The sequence below is a fragment of the Solea solea genome, chromosome 6 (genome assembly GCF_958295425.1).
Source record: "Solea solea chromosome 6, fSolSol10.1, whole genome shotgun sequence".
NCBI lineage: Eukaryota > Metazoa > Chordata > Actinopteri > Pleuronectiformes > Soleidae > Solea > Solea solea.
The window spans coordinates 21,116,342-21,134,048 of NC_081139.1; the positions used below are offsets into that span (position 1 = coordinate 21,116,342).

A 17,707-nucleotide genomic window follows, 5' to 3' on the forward strand; every position below is an offset into this window, starting at 1 on the left:
ATTGGAGGGTGTTTTAACAGGCCTGTTTACAGGCCGACTGACATTTATTATTTTTGTGACAATGCATTAATGAATTAGTTAGAACTGGGGTGTGAAGAGCATTTTAAGCAATACAGTAAAAAAAATGCTGCAGAAAGTAATCTTCCACTCGACCTTTAAAATACAAAAGGGCCATTCTGTAAAATCAATATAGGAAAAAAACTACATTACCCATGGATCTTTGCGTTTCCGGGTAAAAAGCGGATGTCCCGTCTGATTGGTCAACCAACACCGTTCAAAAACAGTGCGCCAGTGTGTGTGTGTGTGTGGGAGTAGTGGAGTTTTCATGATAGCTGAGAATTTGAGTCTTATCAACGTTATTTGAGCTCACGAGCAGCGGTTCTGCTTACCACACTGTCTTCATATGGATATCACCTGTTCTTACTAGCTGCCGTAAATAAACGTATTTCTACATAGGTCTCCAGCTCCGGGTGAGTTGTAAGTGAACACTCTATTAGTTGCGTTAACGTTCCTCGAGCTGTGTCATGTTTGTGAACGACTGTGTCGCTAATATTAGCTAACAGTACAGTTCACACACTCAGTCTGTCGTGTCTTAACAAACCGCTTTAACGAGTGTTGTTCCCAACAGCTTTCGACATGAAGTGTTTGAAAGTGGACGAGTACATCCAGAAGACTGCCTCTGTGGGAGAGACGGAGCTCTTACACCAAGAACTGGAGGTTAGTTTAACGTTTATCTCCACTTTATCATTTGCAATAGCCCCTATTGCAAATGAGTAATCATAAAACCGACCAAAGATAGGACAGTGTGCCATATTTAGGGGTCAATTTCCATACTCGGGACAAGGGTATTAAGAATTGTGGTGAAAAACATTAATATTTCATATGAGTGACTTAAAAATGCTGTCTCTCTCGCCAACACAGTCATTTAAGTGCAACAAGGGGAAGTCTTCAGTTCAAGGACCTCAATATTTATAATGATCTTCTTGTTTTTCACTTTAGAATCAAAATCTGAATATTTTATTAACCACTGTGGGGAAATTTTTTTTTTAAAGAAAAAGCAAATAATGTACCTTAACATGAAATGTATACATGACATCAGTGTGTGCTTTTTAAGCCCTTTATGTTGTATGATAATAAATATAACTGGAATCTGTAAATATAAAGTATGTACAGAAATACAGACATAAAGAGCATGTTTTTACGATTATTGCAATGATAGGAATGTTATTGAGATTAATTTAGATCTAAAATATGTGACCATCGTTTTGGCTGTAATTGAGAAGCTATTTGTTGGGAACTGAATATAAAATAAACCTATCATGAAAATGTGAATAACAAAATGAGACAATTTTACAAATTTGTTTTAGTTTTTAACGTGTAAACCAACTGCCCATCTCCAGCTGCTGTGTCAGAAAATGACCATCTTGTGTGTAAAATAATCACATCACAGGTAACATTGTAAAGATTATATACTGTAAATGAGTTTGGTTTGCATTTTGCAGAACTATGTGAAGAGCCGTCCAGGCCTTCAGGGTCGCACACTGTGTGACCGGATCATCAGAGCGTGTAACCATCAACTTGGAGTTGGGCGCCCTGACTCTGACCATATCAGGCAACTTGTAAAGCTGGTGGAGCTTTCCCTTCATGGTTATGACCGTTCTGTGACACTTGTTCCTCTGAGCAGTCCGCTGTACATGGAAAAGATAATTTTTCACATTGTCAAGAAGCTAAGCTCCTTACAGGCTCACAGTCTGTGCAGCCATGTTGCTGGGGTGCTTTGCAATAGGCTTGCTTCGGCACAGCAGGTATGTATTATTTTTAACATTGATGTTATTGAATTGGTTGGTTGGTTACCACATTACGTTCAGCATTAACCAGATCTGTGGGGTCCATAGGCCGACGACTACACTGTTCTATTGAGGAGCTGTTTCTCTGTGCTCTGGAGTGGATTATCTGCTACCAAAGACAAGAAAACCCTGAGTCACCGTGAAAAGCTCCACTGCCAGATGCAAGCTCTGAGCTTCCTCATGATGTTGGATACAGAAAATGCAACTCCATCCTTCTCTAAAGCACCCATATACACAGAGGATGCCGTTGCTGAATTTGAGAGTGTCAGTGCAGTGTTGTCTAAGGAAGATGCTTCTTTTCTTGTCCAGGAATTACACTTGCTTTTCGACACATTTCAGACCTGTGGTCAGGACTGCGAGGACGATGGGTCTAAGCAGTTTGCTAAGAAATCATGTGTACATGCGTTTTCAGAAATGCTGCTTATTGTAAGTAAGACTCTTTGTAAGTCTGGCCACTATGATCTGGCGTCCACCTTCCTGAATGAGATTGAAAGAAAGGTCAGAGACTGTGCTGACTGTCCGTGTACAGCACTGTTGCTTGGCAAGTGGGCAGTAGAGGTTCATTCAACAATGAAGGCTGGTGGGGAGGGTGGCCAGGCTTTGACAAACTGTACAAGAGCTTTGAGGTCTCTCTCAGTGAACATGGGGGACCAAGAAGCCCATGCCGTTCTAGAAGGGTGTGGACTAGTGGTTTGGGCTGTCGAGGATGGACACAGCCAGGGCTTAAGTGCTCCTGTACTCCTGGCCTGGTTTTCTTTCCTTGAGGAGCAACAGGAACAAATAACAAAGATGCTGAAGAAGGTGAACGTAGTTGCTGATCAGACACATATTTAGCCTGCATTATTATGAGAACTTTTAGAAGTTGTTAATCTGTGACTTGTTTGTGTTTTGTTCACAGAATTTGACATGCCCTTCTAAGAGAAGCAAACTGCAACAGGCCCTTTGTTTCAGTATGTATCAAGGCTTTGTGTATGCATACGAGAGCATGCTTGCATCACAGGTGAGGGTAACAACCGTAATTTACATGCTTACTATTCAAAAACATGCTTTTACGGCTGTGAATGTTCTCTGATTTAGACTTAACCTCCGATTTGTAATTTGTCATCATCAGCTGGAAAACAACGATATACTGAACAGAGTGCTACTTTACTGCCAAGCCACAGCTGGACAGATGATGACTGAGCTGCGAAAGCTCCCTAGTGAAAGCCTTCTCATTAAAGCAGGTGATTACAATCTATTAATCTAATCAGGTTACATTAACCTTTGAGGTAAACCTGTTGAGCAGTTGGCTGATTAATAATGCCCATTTACTTTTAGCATTCGGCACTGGCTGATTATTGTTTAATTATTTGGCCGGTTATTATTTATTTACTGTATATAGGTTAACTCATCTTTTGTTTTTTGAAATTTTTTACACAAAATGCAGATTGGAAACTGTAACTGTTGTCAAATACAATGTATTCTATTATTTATTATTAAACAGTTGGCCAAACCAAACATAAAAACCAAAAAAATAGTAACAAACATTGATCGACCTCTAAGTAACATGCAGTGTTTTTGTATTATTATAACATGTGCTGTTTTCTGTTCACTGTGTGTCTGTAGTGATTACTGTCAGCAATTTAGTTTGCGGATTGTACAACAGGCGTCTCTGTGACCAGGCCTTCAAGCTAGTGGAGATTCTTTGCAGGGATCTATGCAAGAACTGCCCCACCTCACTGTCTGTTGATCGGGTAAACCTTTGTGAATCATGTTTAGTTTTGCTATAAGACAAATGTCACTAAATATCATCACGTGTTTATCTAAAACAGGCTTTGATTATAGGTACAAGAATTATGTTTTACACATACAGTATATAGTGTAGACACACAATATCTGTACTATCATCATCATGCATGAGTTTTGCCCTCTTCTAATTTATAATGCTCATATTGTCGTTCAGTTGAGTCGGCCTTTCATGCTGGCCGTGCAGACGTCTCGGAGGGCTGGACAATTGGAGCAAGCCCTGGACTGGGTGATTCTGTGGCTGAAAGCTCTGGGTGACAATATTTCTACTCATATGGCTGAACCGGTCTCACTGTGGGTGAAAATAAAAATTGATGCAGCACGTATCTCTGAGGAGGACATCCGACTTAGGTACAGAATCCTGCCCAGATATAAAAGTAGACATTTTGTGTCCTGTAGTTACTGTTAGCAACGTAGTTGGTGTAACTGAGGATTTTAAATTATTTTATTTACGTATAGAAAACTAATGAAAAGGAAACTGTTGGCTTCTCCTTCAACAGGACACTGCGTGATGGTTTTGGTCCTGACATCCCTGATGAGAAAGTTTTGCTCTGCCTTTTGGAGGAAGAGTTGCGTGCCTATAAGGAAGTGGCAGGCGACACTGCCCAGGAGCGATACAACACTCTATGCGATCTTTTGGAAATCTGCCACGAGGAAAGCTCTCACACCCACCTACGTGCTGTTTACCTTTGTGAAATGGCCCAAGTCGTGTGCTTCCAGGATTTCAGCGAACAGACTGACTGGTATGAGCTGGCATCTACATCCACATTAACAATTAATAGTGTTCCATGATAGACACGATGACAATCTGTCTTTACATCCAGGGTTAAACTGTATACAGCACCAGACTGATCTTAAAAAGATTGAGCAAGACTGCCCACCAACCTTTCATTGTGCTTATTGTGTTTTTCTTCAACTACATAGCTCAGCGGTTGATTTTACCCAAGAAGCTTTAAGGTTGCTCGAAGAGGAACCAGAGAATGCAGAGAATGCTGATAGACTGAAGGACGACAAGGCCCATGCTTCACTTTGGTTCTTTATCTGCAATCTTGAGAAGAACCTCCAGGAGGTTAGCACTGCTGGATCTGCCCCGATTCGTTATACCAATAGTATTTTTGATATGTTTGAAAATGCTTATTTTGGAATTGAATGGTTTGACTAAATGCATAGTAGTTGTGTAATAAAAGAAATACTGTTTTTCTTTTTTTTTTGTCCAGGCCATTGAAAGGGACAAAAAACTGAGAGAGGTGCGTGAACAGTCACGATGTGTGGCCAATCCCATAGGCACCAATGATCTTGATTATGAGGACAAGCAGAAAACGCAGGACAGCATTCTGGTTTATGAAGGCCTGCATTTCAACCTTGCTGCAGAAAACAGTAGGAACCAATTTCTCATATTGTACATTGCCTTCAACTAAATGCCAATGTCATGATATACTGTATGTTATTTTTGTAATCAGCTCTGGAATTATTATTTCTGATGTGTAGAAACTAATGGTTATTTTCATAATTAATTATTCATTTAATTATTTTCTTGATTAATTGAGCACATGTTTGGTCCATAAAATGTCGATCACTGTTTCCCAAATCTGTAAATTATTTATTTTCTTTCAAGAATTGTGTAAACCTTTGGAAAGAGCACTGGATGAGTGGGCTGCTCTTCTTCAGAGTCAAGCTCTGCCTTCTGTCAGGAACTCCAAACAGACCTGCAGCTCAATAGTTTTGACTGCAGCTCTCTTCAGACTTATGGGAAAGGTAATGGCACATGATGAGGACAATAAATCTGGACTAATTTTTTTTTTGGTTCTCTGTTAAGATCCAAATAGATTTTGGTCATGAAATAAATGAGTAACTGTCTTCATTAATGATACCTTTCTGCCCTCTTGTTTAGCCTCTTAAGGCTCTGGAAGCTTACAAACTTGCAACTGGACTTTCACGCCACCTGTCTGACAAACATCTTTGTGTCGGCTCCCTCTGTCAATCAGCCAGCCTCCTTTTGGATATGGGTGCCCCCGAACTGGCTTTGGTAAAGCAGTTTTATAATGATTGTCCCTGTCCAACAAGAATACATTTATATCAGGAAAAAACATTCCAAATTTACCTTTGTTTCAGGCACAGTTAGAGCAAGCAGGAAAAGATCTAACTTCAGAAACCACCAGTGAAGGACCTTCATCCATTTCTATGCTGGCCCTTCTGTTGAGAGCTCAGTACTACTACAGCACAGGGCAGGTAGGTAACAAGTCTGCTAGCAGTATTTTAGTTTTTACATGAATGCACTGAATTTGCTGAAACTGCTGATTTTCAGAATGTGTCCCTCTCTTGGCCATATTTCAGGTGGATAAAGGAGTGCCATATCTGTGTGAGGTGCTTAAAGAAGTGAATGAGCAGAGACATTCCAAAAGTTGGTACCTGCTTCGTGCTCGGGCTCTACAGACCTGCAGCACTTACCTGAGTTTGGACACAACCGTGCTGTCACAGGCCGAGCGCACACGTATCACAGAATATGGTTGGTAGAAGCAATTTGATCCACTTCATATTACCAGTAGTCTTTGTATTTTACGATATGAAATGGTCATATTGAGGTTTGCAGCTATATCTAATTATGGATTTTTGTGTTTATGTCTTAGGTATAAATAGCCCGGACACTGCCCTGTATGAAAGTCTGAAGCTTCTCTGTAGCCTGCTGGTCACTTTGGTGGGGAAAGGCCTGTACGGGACAAATGGCAGCAGTTCAGATGTGCGCTTCATTGACCAAGGTATGTTTTTCTTTAAAGTGAACATAACATTTGATTTGAAAAACAGAATTGTGCTTTTTTTAATGCTTTCAGCTATGTAAATATCTCCTCCACTCTCTCTGTCTCTCTCCGTTGGTCCTTGAGTAGGAGATAACCTAGTGGTGAAATGGCAGCTGCTGTCAGAGCTGTTAAACTGCTCCGTGAAGATGGTGGCTCTTAGGAGCAACTGTGGGGCCATCAATGATGCCAGGCTCCAATGCCTAGAAGCACTTAAACTGGCTAACAAGCTGCAAGCACTCAGCAAGTATGCACATAAACATCATCTATCGAACATAGGCCTATTGTATTGTTTTACCATTCAAGTGGTGGCATGTTTACAGTTACTGTCAATCTGTTATTAAAGTGTTTTTCTTTTTGGTAGTGTTGGTAGATTGTTTTGTATTTGAAGGTGTTAATTATTAGGTGATAATTTGCATTTTTGTTCAGGTGTTAAAAATATTCTTTTTGCTCATTCTTTTGTTTTTCCAGATGTGCTGAGCTGCTGGTGATAAAAGCAGAGTTGGAGCTGATGCAGGGGGAGAGAGAAGAAAGTGGAGCTGACTTGGATAATGTCAGAAACCTTCTGGAGCTCTGCACAGGTCACTTAAATTCATAGTTACTTGTATTTTTGATTGTAATACACCAAACTTCATCGATAGTATTTCACTCTGCTCCCATTTGAGATTTGAGTTTTTGTGACCTTTGTAATTGACTTTTGTTTCTTCTCAGATTTTTCTGATCAGGTGCAAAAGACGGAGGTGAAAATCAAGCCCAGGAAAGGTCGGCCTGCTAAGAAACCTCAGGCACCCCTACCAACATTGGAGGATGACTTTAAAGACATCCTTAGCACTAGATGGATTGCTAAAGAACCCATTGTTGGGGATCTGGCCAGCTCCCCGCCTCTCAAAGCCCAGCCACGTCGTTGGCTGCCCTCTCTGGCACATGAATCTAACTGCGAGTGCCCCTGCTGCTCTGAGCCCTGTCTGGGCCGTGCTACTGCTCGCTGGGCTGCTACGCAGGCTGATCTGGTTCTCCAGCTGGATCCCAATGATGCCAAAGTCAGTTTAAAACTTCAGTGGGCAACATTATCCCGCTGTACAAGCCTCTCTGCCAAACTTGGGGCAAAACTGGCAAAAATGTTCCCTCCCCATGGCCACACAAAAGGTTCCTATATACCATCCTTGATGCAAGACGTGGTGGGCCGTGTGTACCTTCACATGGCCTTGTCTGGGCTGGAGCCAAGGCTCAACAGCAACTGTGGTATATGGAAAGTTCTGGAAGCTGGCTTAGCATTTGTTGATTCCATGCCCTCTCCTGTGCTGAGACCTGTAAGAGCAGGCCTAATGGGTATTAAAGCCATTGTATCATTGATCACATTGGCTGCCAAAAAAGGGTGCAACCCAGAGGAGCTTTTCTCAAATGTTTGGACTTGGAATGCACCAACAGAAAATAAAGAGCTGGAATCAGAGCAGAAAACTGTAGCTGCCTCTTCCTTGGTGAAAAAGTCGAAAGACACTGATATCCCCGACAAATCTAAGGAGGCAAAGAAGGTCAAGACTGTCAAGCCCAAGATTCAAGCTCCAATAAGCTCTGCGACCAGAGGGAAGTTATTGCCTCCAATGACCCCAGTGACAGTGAAATCAAAGTCCTCTGTTAAGGAGCATAGCTGTTTTGACTTCAACACTGCCATACCCACTTTGGCTTTTACCCCTGTTCAAAAGGTAAAAGCTCCTGGTTCAGTGCGGAAAGCACCGAGAACTGTCTCCAAGCAGCAGTTTCATGTGTTTGAAGAGTGTTCACCTGTTCAAGAGAAAACCCAACCTGTGCCTGCTGCTCCCAGACGCACAAAGAAATCACGTTTCAAGGTAGGCATCGAATCAGAGGTAGATGTTTTAAAATGCATTCTTTCTTTTTTTTTGTACTGAAATAATAATAATAAAAAACTTTATTTTTGTTACAGGTGGAGTTTAGTGATGAGAGTGACTCAGAAGCCCAGGCAGAGCCCAAAGAAAAGCTGGACATTCCTAAAAAACGGACAACCACTAGAAAAGCTGCCCATAGTGCTAAGACGGTCTCTGATCAACCTTCTGAGAACATACAGACCAAGAGGCAAGTCAGGGGTAAAAGGAGCACTGTCGTGCATCGGGTCACATCCTCTGAGGATGATGAAAGTTTGGTGTGTCAACCCGCCCCAACAAGAAGAGGAAGAAGCAGAAAAGCCTTGTCCAGCACCGAGGCGGAAACACTGGAGGAGCCGGACAAAATGAGGACCATTGACGAGGAATCTAATCACGTTCTGGACATGAGCATTGAGCAGCTTAGGACATCGGACAATGAGACTGAAGACAGTCCTGCTTCAAGTAAGAGATTTCAGTGTGTATCTTGTAACTGTATAAATAACTCTGCAGACAAATGTTGCATTGGCTGTAAATGATCAGAGATTTACATTTTTACAATTGATCGCACCATACCTATAGTAGAATGCTTTACTATTAAACCATTTGTGGATTTCATGCAGTAATTGGGCAGTAAAAAAAACTGAATTAGAAGGTGCATGTAAAATAAGAAGGAAGACCAGTCGTTGCTGTGCAACAAAATCTAGAAACCTCCCACAACTCTGGCCTTATTTCTCTGTGTGTGTGTGTGTGTGTGTGTATATAGATTTTGAAATCTTACGACGGGATATTTGTTGCTTGGAGAGAGAAAGCTTCTCTGAGATGAGGAGCAGAGGTCACCTGAGAGAAGGTCCACAGACCCAGCTCTCCCATTCTGACACCAGGCCAGGTGAGTTTTTCTAAAAGTATATCCATCATCTTCCGGTAATTATTTAGCTTGTAACAATGTAATTACAAAAGTGGCGTAGAAGCAGCACTTTCAGAGATTTATTTCAATATCTCTTGCATTTGTGATCCTAACACCACTTTGGCACTGCACACACTGGTGCCCTTAGTAAGTTACCTGCCAAATTTGAAACTGGCTTGCTGGAGCCAAATAACAGGGTACACCCTGGATAGGTGGCCAGTCCATAGGAGGGCTAACATATGCACTACCAATCAACCAAGTAAGTAATTAACCCCTGCATGTTTGGGACAATTTTCCCCGAATTGTTGAGCCCTACTGTCCAAATAAGTACAAATATCATATTCATGCAGTGGTTTGGTACTGTACAATATCTATTTTTTTGCATTTCCATTAAGAATAACACCACAATAACCAGACCCTACCCATCCATTTTTTGGCACCCTTCCCTTGGGCTACAACAGGACAATGGTACAGTAAGGTCAGGGTGGGGCTAGACGGGCTCCATCCACCACAGTTGGCTGATTCGGTGTCAGAAAAATGTCACTCCCTTGCAACTGGTGTGAATATCCCATAGATGTCGAGGCAATTTTAAATGGCACAAACTCAGCAGGAAAAAAAGAGTGGCTGGATGTCATTGTCGTCCATTGTTTTCTGCGTACCATTCGATTTCTTTGCACCAGTACAACTTCATGCTACATATCTCACTGATGCGGCCATCGAGCACAGCCCACACCCTTTTACCAAGTAAAGGTACTTTTCTGAGCCTGATCTAGGTCTTTACAGACCCGAACTGTACCATGATAGAAACACAGCATTATTAGCCATTAGCTATAGCTGGTAACTAGAGAGATAGGTCCTTCTCAATTGTCTTTGTTTTTCCAGCAGAAAATCTCTCACTGGAGGATGTTCAGTCATTGCTCTGTTCTGCCTGGCTGACCCTTCAGCACTTCCCTTCTCCCGCCATTTACCCGACCCTCTGTGCTCTTCTGGCCTTGGCACTGGGACAGCAGGACCCTGTGACTACAGCAATGCTACACGCCCAGTCGGTGGGCATCACAAGCCGTCATCGTACAATCAGGCATTTAGCCAGCTGTCTCAAGTAAGCACAACTTGAAATTTACTCATCTGATAACTTATTGCCAGAATATTTTATTCGCATCATCACAGATCTGTGTGAAAATTACTGATCTTTTTGTTCATGCAACAGAAAGCTGAGAAAGTCGTCAAATGAATTGGCAGACAAGATGGATGCTCTGAGTCTAAAAGAGCTCAGTTCGACTGAGCCCAAGACTTCAGCTGAACAAAGGTTGACTCAGCTTGAAAACACCTTCTCCTTCCCTACTGCTGACTCTTCATCTTTTCCCAAGACCCACTGCCAGGAGTTTATCCAGCAACTTCAACACCTTCCCCCAGGTAAAGCAGTAAATACTGTTCTTATCTCAATAGAAAAATCTCCATGTTTTCATCTACGACATGGTTTGTATTTGTACATCTGTAAAGCTTAATGAGCTGCAATTATGTCTTTTACAATGATTATAACTTTTGCACTGCAAAGTTATTTTATATATATACACCAGTAGATGAGTTTACTATTCTGTTATGTTTGACTCAAGAACCTGGCTTTGAAACAGTAGGAAGTAGCATGGAGGCCTGACACAGACATCAAGCATTGTATTGGAGCAGGGGAGAAAGCTGCCATGTTTCCTCTTATGTGATAATACCTGTGGTTGCTGAAGAATCCTTTGATCTGGGAATGAATACTGATGAGTGATTACACTTCCCACTAAAGACAAAACCTAGATGTGAGGGGGTTTTTGTGGGTTTTCACTTTGGCTCATTTATCCCTTCTCTGTTCTGCAGGGGTAACGGTGTGTGTGATGTCCATGTTTGGAGTAAAACCTGGACAAATGGGCGACAGCATCATGCTGTCACGTCTTGAAAAGGGATGTGATCCTGTCACTGTTCATATCCCCACATCTAAGCAGCAGGTGACGATGACAATGATTTGTCTTCTTTTCATAACAAATATTACCAACTCTGTGAAAAACCTTGACTTTTGTTGTGTCATGCAGCACCCCATTAGTTGGCTCGTGCAGGAGATGGACAGTATTTTGGTGGAACAGAAGGTTGTGAGCTGTGTGTCTGAGAAAGCAAAGTGGTGGGAAGGCCGCAGAGCGCTCGACTCTCGAGTTGAGGTAAGGGAAACTTGAAACTCGGTTTTAATGTTTTAAGCGTGCACAATTACTATTAGTGTCTGCCCAAGTGCGTTTGCTATTTTAAAAAAATAATGTTTATATTTATCAGATCATCTCCCAGATGCATTGGCTCTTTGATAGATTTCTATTACTGGGTAGGAAAAGAGAATGTCTTGGACTTTGACACAGTTAAACAGACAAGCAAGAAAACTGGACCAGTCAACACATGATTTCCTTTAGCAGGAAACATGAGGAAATAGGTGTTGCCTCCATCAAGGAGGATATGTGTTTGGCTGGTTGGTCTGTCTGTCTGATCAAAATCATTAAAAAAAAAATAATAAAAAAAATAAAGGTAATGACCATAGTAGAAATTCTTGGATTCTTGATTTTTAAAACAACATTGCAAAGTATGGGAGTTTATTGTGTGGGAAGCTGAGCAGCATTGTTTATGTTCTCTTTTTTTGGTCTCTTTACTCATGATTTGTTGGAAAAAAAATGTCTTGCAGCATCTGTTGAAAGAGATGGAAGAATTGCTTGGATGCTGGAAGAGCCTTCTTCTACCACTTTCCTCATATCCAGAGATTTCCAGTCAGGCCCAGCATCTTTACAAAGCATTGTCTTCAAGAGGATTCACTGGCAGTGAGGAGATGTTAAAGGTGTGGGAGTGTTTTTTTTTATTTTACGTTTCTTGCACTCAATGGATCCTGGGGCGTCACTGTGTGACCCTCCATTCTGTTACGGTGACAAAACGGCAACCACTGAACTTCTGACTTTTGTTCCAGGCTTTGCTGTCTGCATTTCCTGTGCTCTCCCAGGAAGACGTACAGAGATTTACTCTTGGAGTTTCTCCACAGTGGGACATGGAGTGTGATCAGCTTCTCCAAACAGCTGTGTCCCAAGTTTCAGAGAGAGACCAGCCCCATGGTCATGTTGTTCTCATCCTAGACAAGGTTGGTTATACTGTCTCTGTCAAATACATAATAGCACTATTACAAAATATCCCTTATGGAGAGAGAACTATTACCATGAATCCTGTTTGCTTTGCAGTACCTGCAGAAGTTGCCATGGGAGAGCATCTCCATCTTAAATGCTCACTCTGTCAGCCGGATGCCTTCACTTCACTCACTGATTGGACTGAGCCTTCAGAAGGAGGTCAGATGAAACCCTGTAAATATCACTGCGCTGCAGTGACTGTGTTTTGTGGTAGATATAGGTCTCCATGCATTATTTCTTCCCCCTTCAGACTGACTCTCACTCCATCCTGAAGCGAGGCGTGGATACAAGGAAGGTGTACTATGTGCTGGACCCTGATGCTAATTTAGGACACTCTCAGGACCAATTCAAGCAGTGGTTTAGCCGGTAAATACTGAGAGATTTAAAACATGAGGGTGAAACTTGTTTGTCCCAGTTCTATTTGTAATTTATTATATCAATATTCTGCTTAAAGTCAACTGGATTGGGAAGGCGTATGTGGTGTGGCTCCTGACTCTGGTCAGCTGGAGGAAGCTGTAGCAACCAAGGATCTCTACATGTGAGTAAATGATGATTTTAATCATCCTGACAGAGAAATCTATGGCCAGAAGGCTGTTGAGATATACCTGTACATACATTTCTGACAATACAGAAGTATGGGATGAAATGATATAGTTCTGACATGATTGAAAGGCTCTAATGTGGAAATGCAGTTAGGTGACTGAATCTTCAGAAAATACATTGTTGAAAGGTTTCATTAAGAAAGAAATTCATAATGTTGGCTTATTGATGGAGATTAGTGGGATACCACATGGATTTAATAGCTAACATGTTAGTGTGTGATTTGATAACCTGTTTTTCTCTTTGCTTTGGTTCCCGCAGTTACGTGGGTCATGGAGCAGGCGCTCGTTTCTTAGACAGTCAGATGGTCCTGAAACGACAGATGAGAGCTTCCTCTCTGCTCTTTGGCTGCAGCAGTGCTGCTCTGGCAGTGCGTGGGGACCAGGAAGGACATGGCATCATCCTCAACTACCTCATAGCAGGCTGGTGAGATATCAATGTGCAGTTGACTGAGCATCAGATAATTCTATTTTTTTAATGCATGTTTTTACAACAACAAAGAGAGATTGGCAAATGGCAAGTTTTTTTTTTACCTATGTTTTGGACAGGTTAAAATTTGCAACCTCATGAATGAGAGTCATGCACCAGTTATCAAATGATATTTCTGGGTTTTGGAAGTGTCTTTGTATGAGGTACACATGACACATGATTAGCACTGACAAGGAAAATCAGATTTTAGCCAATTTACAAAGGGTTCACCTAATTATAAGCCTGCTCCTGTATACAATATTTTAAGAATGTTTAAACCTTTGTCTCAGCAGTTAATAGTCTTTTCCAGATGGAAACTGGTGCAGGAGAATGATCAGTTTACAAACTCAAAAATTCTTATAGAAAATTAGCATCATTAGCTTAATGGGAGCTGCTGATCTACTGCTGCCTTGTTTGAGTCACTTTGGTTAACTTGACAAAGGATTTAAAACCACTATAGGCCCCCTTTACACCTGGGATTAGAATGTGTTTCTCTCTCATTACAGTAACTGTGCCATAGTTGTAAAAAAACACATTTAAGATGGAGGTAGTAGTGGAACAACTCCTGTGTGCTGTGATGTGTGACGTATTGTAAATGGACTTTGGTGCACAGAGTAAATGGTTTTCCAATTGAAAAAGGCTTTCTATTTGTTACAAATAACAACAAATGTATTGTACACTTAAGCAGGCATATATTTTATATGATAAGTGGCTAAAATCAGTTTTGTGTCCCTATGTTTTCTAGGGGTGAGTGTATGTATCTCAGGCTGGTTTCCAGCAACAGCAGTATGGAATTAGATTTGTGACTATTCATGGTTAATTTTGGGAAACACGGTCTCATTTCATTCCATTCTATGACCTTTTCCCTCTTTAGTCCCTTTGTTTTGGGAAACTTATGGGACGTGACCGATCGGGATATTGATCGATTCACAAAAGCCTTGTTGGAGTCTTGGTTATCTGCTGGATCTGGAGCCTCCCTCCTGGATTATATGGGCCGATCACGTCAGGCCACACATCTGAAACACCTCATTGGAGCTGCACCTGTGGTCTATGGTTTACCTGTCCACCTGCAGTAGATGGAATGGAAAGTCCATCAAACGTATTTTAAAAGCAGGGTATAAATGATTTTATGCAGTATTTAAAATTTTAATGGTGTGATTATTATTTGAATTTCATTTAAACTTTTTGCAAAAATGAATGTATTGGATTGTCTTAATTTAAACCAATGCCTTATTTTTTTTTTAAAACAAATGTAACAGTGTTCTGACAATTTTTTTTAAACCTCTCCCATTTTTATAAAGTGTTAAATGCTGTTTTGAAATTCTTTAATAAATGTGGTTTCACATGCAGTCTGTGGTTGTGTTGGTAGCGCTGTGTTTCCTGACGACATGCATTTAAAGTGAATGCATGTCGCGAATGCATTGACGCTTGAAAACAAGCTGTTAATCATCATTGGCCACAAGGTGGCGTCGCTTCAAACTAATGGTGGCTGAGTTTCACCCGGAAACACAATCACAAAGCAGGTCATCATCTGGCATCGCGCTTGCAACATGGCGGTGAATCTCACAGACCTCTCCCTTCCTCAGTTGGAGGGACTGAAAACTCAGCTAGATCAGGTATCAAAGGATGATTTGTCATTTTTATTTCTGTGTATCTTTCTTGCATATTGACTGTATGAAGATGATAATCTAGATGTTAACGGGACAATGTGGAAGCTAACTCCGGAAGCTAACGCTAAAATGATCTGTTAAATGCCTGGTGTGTATCACGTTACGGTGTCCAGCTTTCTATATTAAATACTATATAACATTATGGGATACACTTTCCACCTACACTTACCTTACATATGATGTACATATTTGGTTGATTTTAATGTTAAGTCTGGGCCTTTTGACCAGTGGATGGCAACCAATGTAGTTGTAAATAAACTGTTCGTATCCATAAAGTGCTAAAGTGACCACACAAACTGCATCAGTAAGTGTTAACCATTGTTATCAGTAAGCCCTACATTTCCCTTCCCTGGGTTTATTGTCTGTGAAACAAAAAGAAAACTGGATGCAATCGAACAACAAATCAGCCTATTTATTATTATTATTATTAGTAGTAGTAGTAGTAGTAGTAGTAGTAGTATTAGTAGTAGTAGTTTTTTATACTAAACCAATAAATGTCATAGCTAAAATAGGACATGGGTCTCCTCCATTAGACCACGCCATAAAATGGATGACTATTCAAAACTGATACTACATTTCAGTGATAAATATTTCTTTACACATTTGTATTAATCAATATTCGTTTACTTTTTGAGCCCCTGATCAGTTGGTTATCCATCCTTGTTGAATCCAGATTTTTTTTAAATTCTCTGTTGTATTAAATCTGACCTTGCTTGTTTTGCAGGAGGTTGAGTTCTTGACATCTTCAATAGGTCAGCTCAAAGTGGCCCAGACCAAGTTTGTTGATGCCAAAGATAGTTTGAGTGTACTGAACAAAAACAATAAAGGTGAGCAAAATTACATTTACATTTTTAATGCCGCTTAAACAGAGTTTCTGGAGTGTGTCTTTGATTTTTGTTAATATTTTCTTCATCCTTTCTTGTGCAGGGAAAGAATTGCTGGTTCCTCTCACCAGCTCTGTATCCTTCATCACAGTTTGTTTGTTGCCATTTTGTGTCATTTAGTTTAAATTGAGTACTTTTTCTCTTGAGATATACAATACGTGGTTGTCCTTGACATGCTTTCTTCTTAGATGTATGTCCCTGGAACATTAAATGATGTAGATCGTGTCTTGGTGGATGTGGGGACAGGCTATTATGTTGAAAAGGTAAAGTTATTTTTTGGGGGGGAAAAAACATTACATAAATGCATTTATCAAAGAGGTCATTGTTATGTGAACTTCATTTTATGACTTTGTCCCTTTCTGTCTCTTTAGAACGTGAAAGACTCTGAGAAGTTCTTCAAGCGCAAAATAGAATTCCTCACAAAGCAGATAGAGAAAATTCAGCCAGCCCTTCAAGAAAAGCATGCAATGAAACAAGGTAAACCAAGTAATTTATACCATAATTTATTTATTTTGTTTTGTAATCCTCTTACATAGACTTGCATTTGATGGTATAATTATCTCACATCTATAACAAACACAGTGGATATGACAAATGCAAGAACCCAAAAAGAATACTATTTATTTTCAGTTTCAGCTGACCGCTTCAGCCGTGTCACATGGACAGTAATTTGAAAGAAAATATGATTAAAGTACCAGTGTTCTATGGTGCTTTGTCAAAAACCAACCAATAATGCGAATAATGGAAACAATGTAATGTTTACAAAGTCTGAGAGACAAGTTGAAAACAGAAAAAAACACCATACATGTTTATTTAAGTCACCTAGGGCTAGGCTACCTATTGTGATTTAATTTGTCATGAATTCAACCACAACCAGACAAAGTTGATCCACCCATTTACTTAATACTTTGTGTTTTATCTTGCAGCTGTAATTGAAGTAATGAACGTAAAGATCCAGCAGCTACAACAGAGCCAGCAGACATCGCAGCCGGTTGGGCCAACCAAGGCTTAAAGATCTGTTACTCATGATGATAATAATGTTTACTTGATGTATGGTTATGGACAATAAAATGCCTTTGGTTAACATTATGAAGTCACGTTTAATACTAAATTAGAAAATGATTTTGTTTCTATCCAAAAGGTTGTTGTCATGATATAGCAATCATGTATTTTGTCATCAGACTTTATGCCATATTGTGAAAGTCATCAAACTAAATCCTTAGATGTACATACAGGATGTTGACACAATCTGTTTCTACATTTTGTAGGTCATGTAAAAATACTGTATGTGGGTGCCAGTTGCTTCTTACATGTAAAAAAGTAAAAATAACATACCAAGGCTTTCTTGCATCAAAGACGTCAAACTTTAAAAGATGACACACATTGCTACAAAATGCAATTTAGAGGTCCATATGAAATTTAGGCCCATGGTTGCACATTGGGCATGCCTGCTTTATGAGAACTAGTACTCACCCCTGCCCTTCGAAATGTCTGTGCATGCCACTGCTAATAAATAAAAATGAAACAATCATTGTAGTCCAAACAAGGTTTGGACTGTTGCTTGACACCATTGGAAGTGCTTGAATTCCAATGTGTTTTCAGGGTTTGAAAATTTTTAAAATTACAGCTTTATTTCTTTCAAAAGAAATAGTTATGACTTAACAGTTAAATACAATAAGCCCCAGTTGA

At 40.4% G+C, this 17,707-nt stretch overlaps 2 protein-coding genes across 5 annotated transcripts; both read left to right on the plus strand.

The window, feature by feature from the left end:
• The first annotated feature begins 299 nt into the window (after positions 1–299).
• Positions 300–14,705, plus strand: espl1 (extra spindle pole bodies like 1, separase). 4 transcript variants are annotated; one of them, XM_058632347.1, is made up of 32 exons: positions 300–477; positions 629–717; positions 1,503–1,805; positions 1,896–2,648; positions 2,746–2,847; positions 2,959–3,070; positions 3,453–3,580; positions 3,790–3,983; positions 4,133–4,375; positions 4,557–4,701; positions 4,850–5,009; positions 5,248–5,387; positions 5,524–5,658; positions 5,745–5,861; positions 5,967–6,138; positions 6,260–6,388; positions 6,515–6,671; positions 6,896–7,005; positions 7,136–8,271; positions 8,367–8,766; positions 9,068–9,190; positions 10,091–10,307; positions 10,416–10,621; positions 11,069–11,196; positions 11,281–11,403; positions 11,910–12,059; positions 12,186–12,353; positions 12,451–12,555; positions 12,647–12,762; positions 12,851–12,934; positions 13,258–13,422; positions 14,339–14,705. In XM_058632347.1, exons 2-32 carry the CDS (start codon positions 637–639, stop codon positions 14,538–14,540), a joined length of 6,504 nt encoding a protein of 2,167 aa, XP_058488330.1. In that variant the 5' UTR covers positions 300–477; positions 629–636; the 3' UTR covers positions 14,541–14,705. The 4 variants fall into 4 exon arrangements, with proteins under 4 accessions (XP_058488330.1, XP_058488329.1, XP_058488333.1 ...); XM_058632346.1 differs by having other exon boundaries at positions 300–470; XM_058632350.1 differs by having other exon boundaries at positions 300–470; positions 12,258–12,353.
• Positions 14,706–14,952: 247 nt separating this feature from the next.
• On the plus strand, positions 14,953–17,107 carry pfdn5 (prefoldin 5). The gene is made up of 6 exons (XM_058632475.1): positions 14,953–15,080; positions 15,859–15,961; positions 16,062–16,093; positions 16,207–16,281; positions 16,390–16,495; positions 16,945–17,107. The coding sequence occupies exons 1-6, from the start codon at positions 15,015–15,017 to the stop codon at positions 17,028–17,030; spliced, it is 468 nt and encodes a 155-aa protein (XP_058488458.1). The 5' UTR covers positions 14,953–15,014; the 3' UTR covers positions 17,031–17,107.
• The last annotated feature ends 600 nt before the right edge of the window (positions 17,108–17,707 follow it).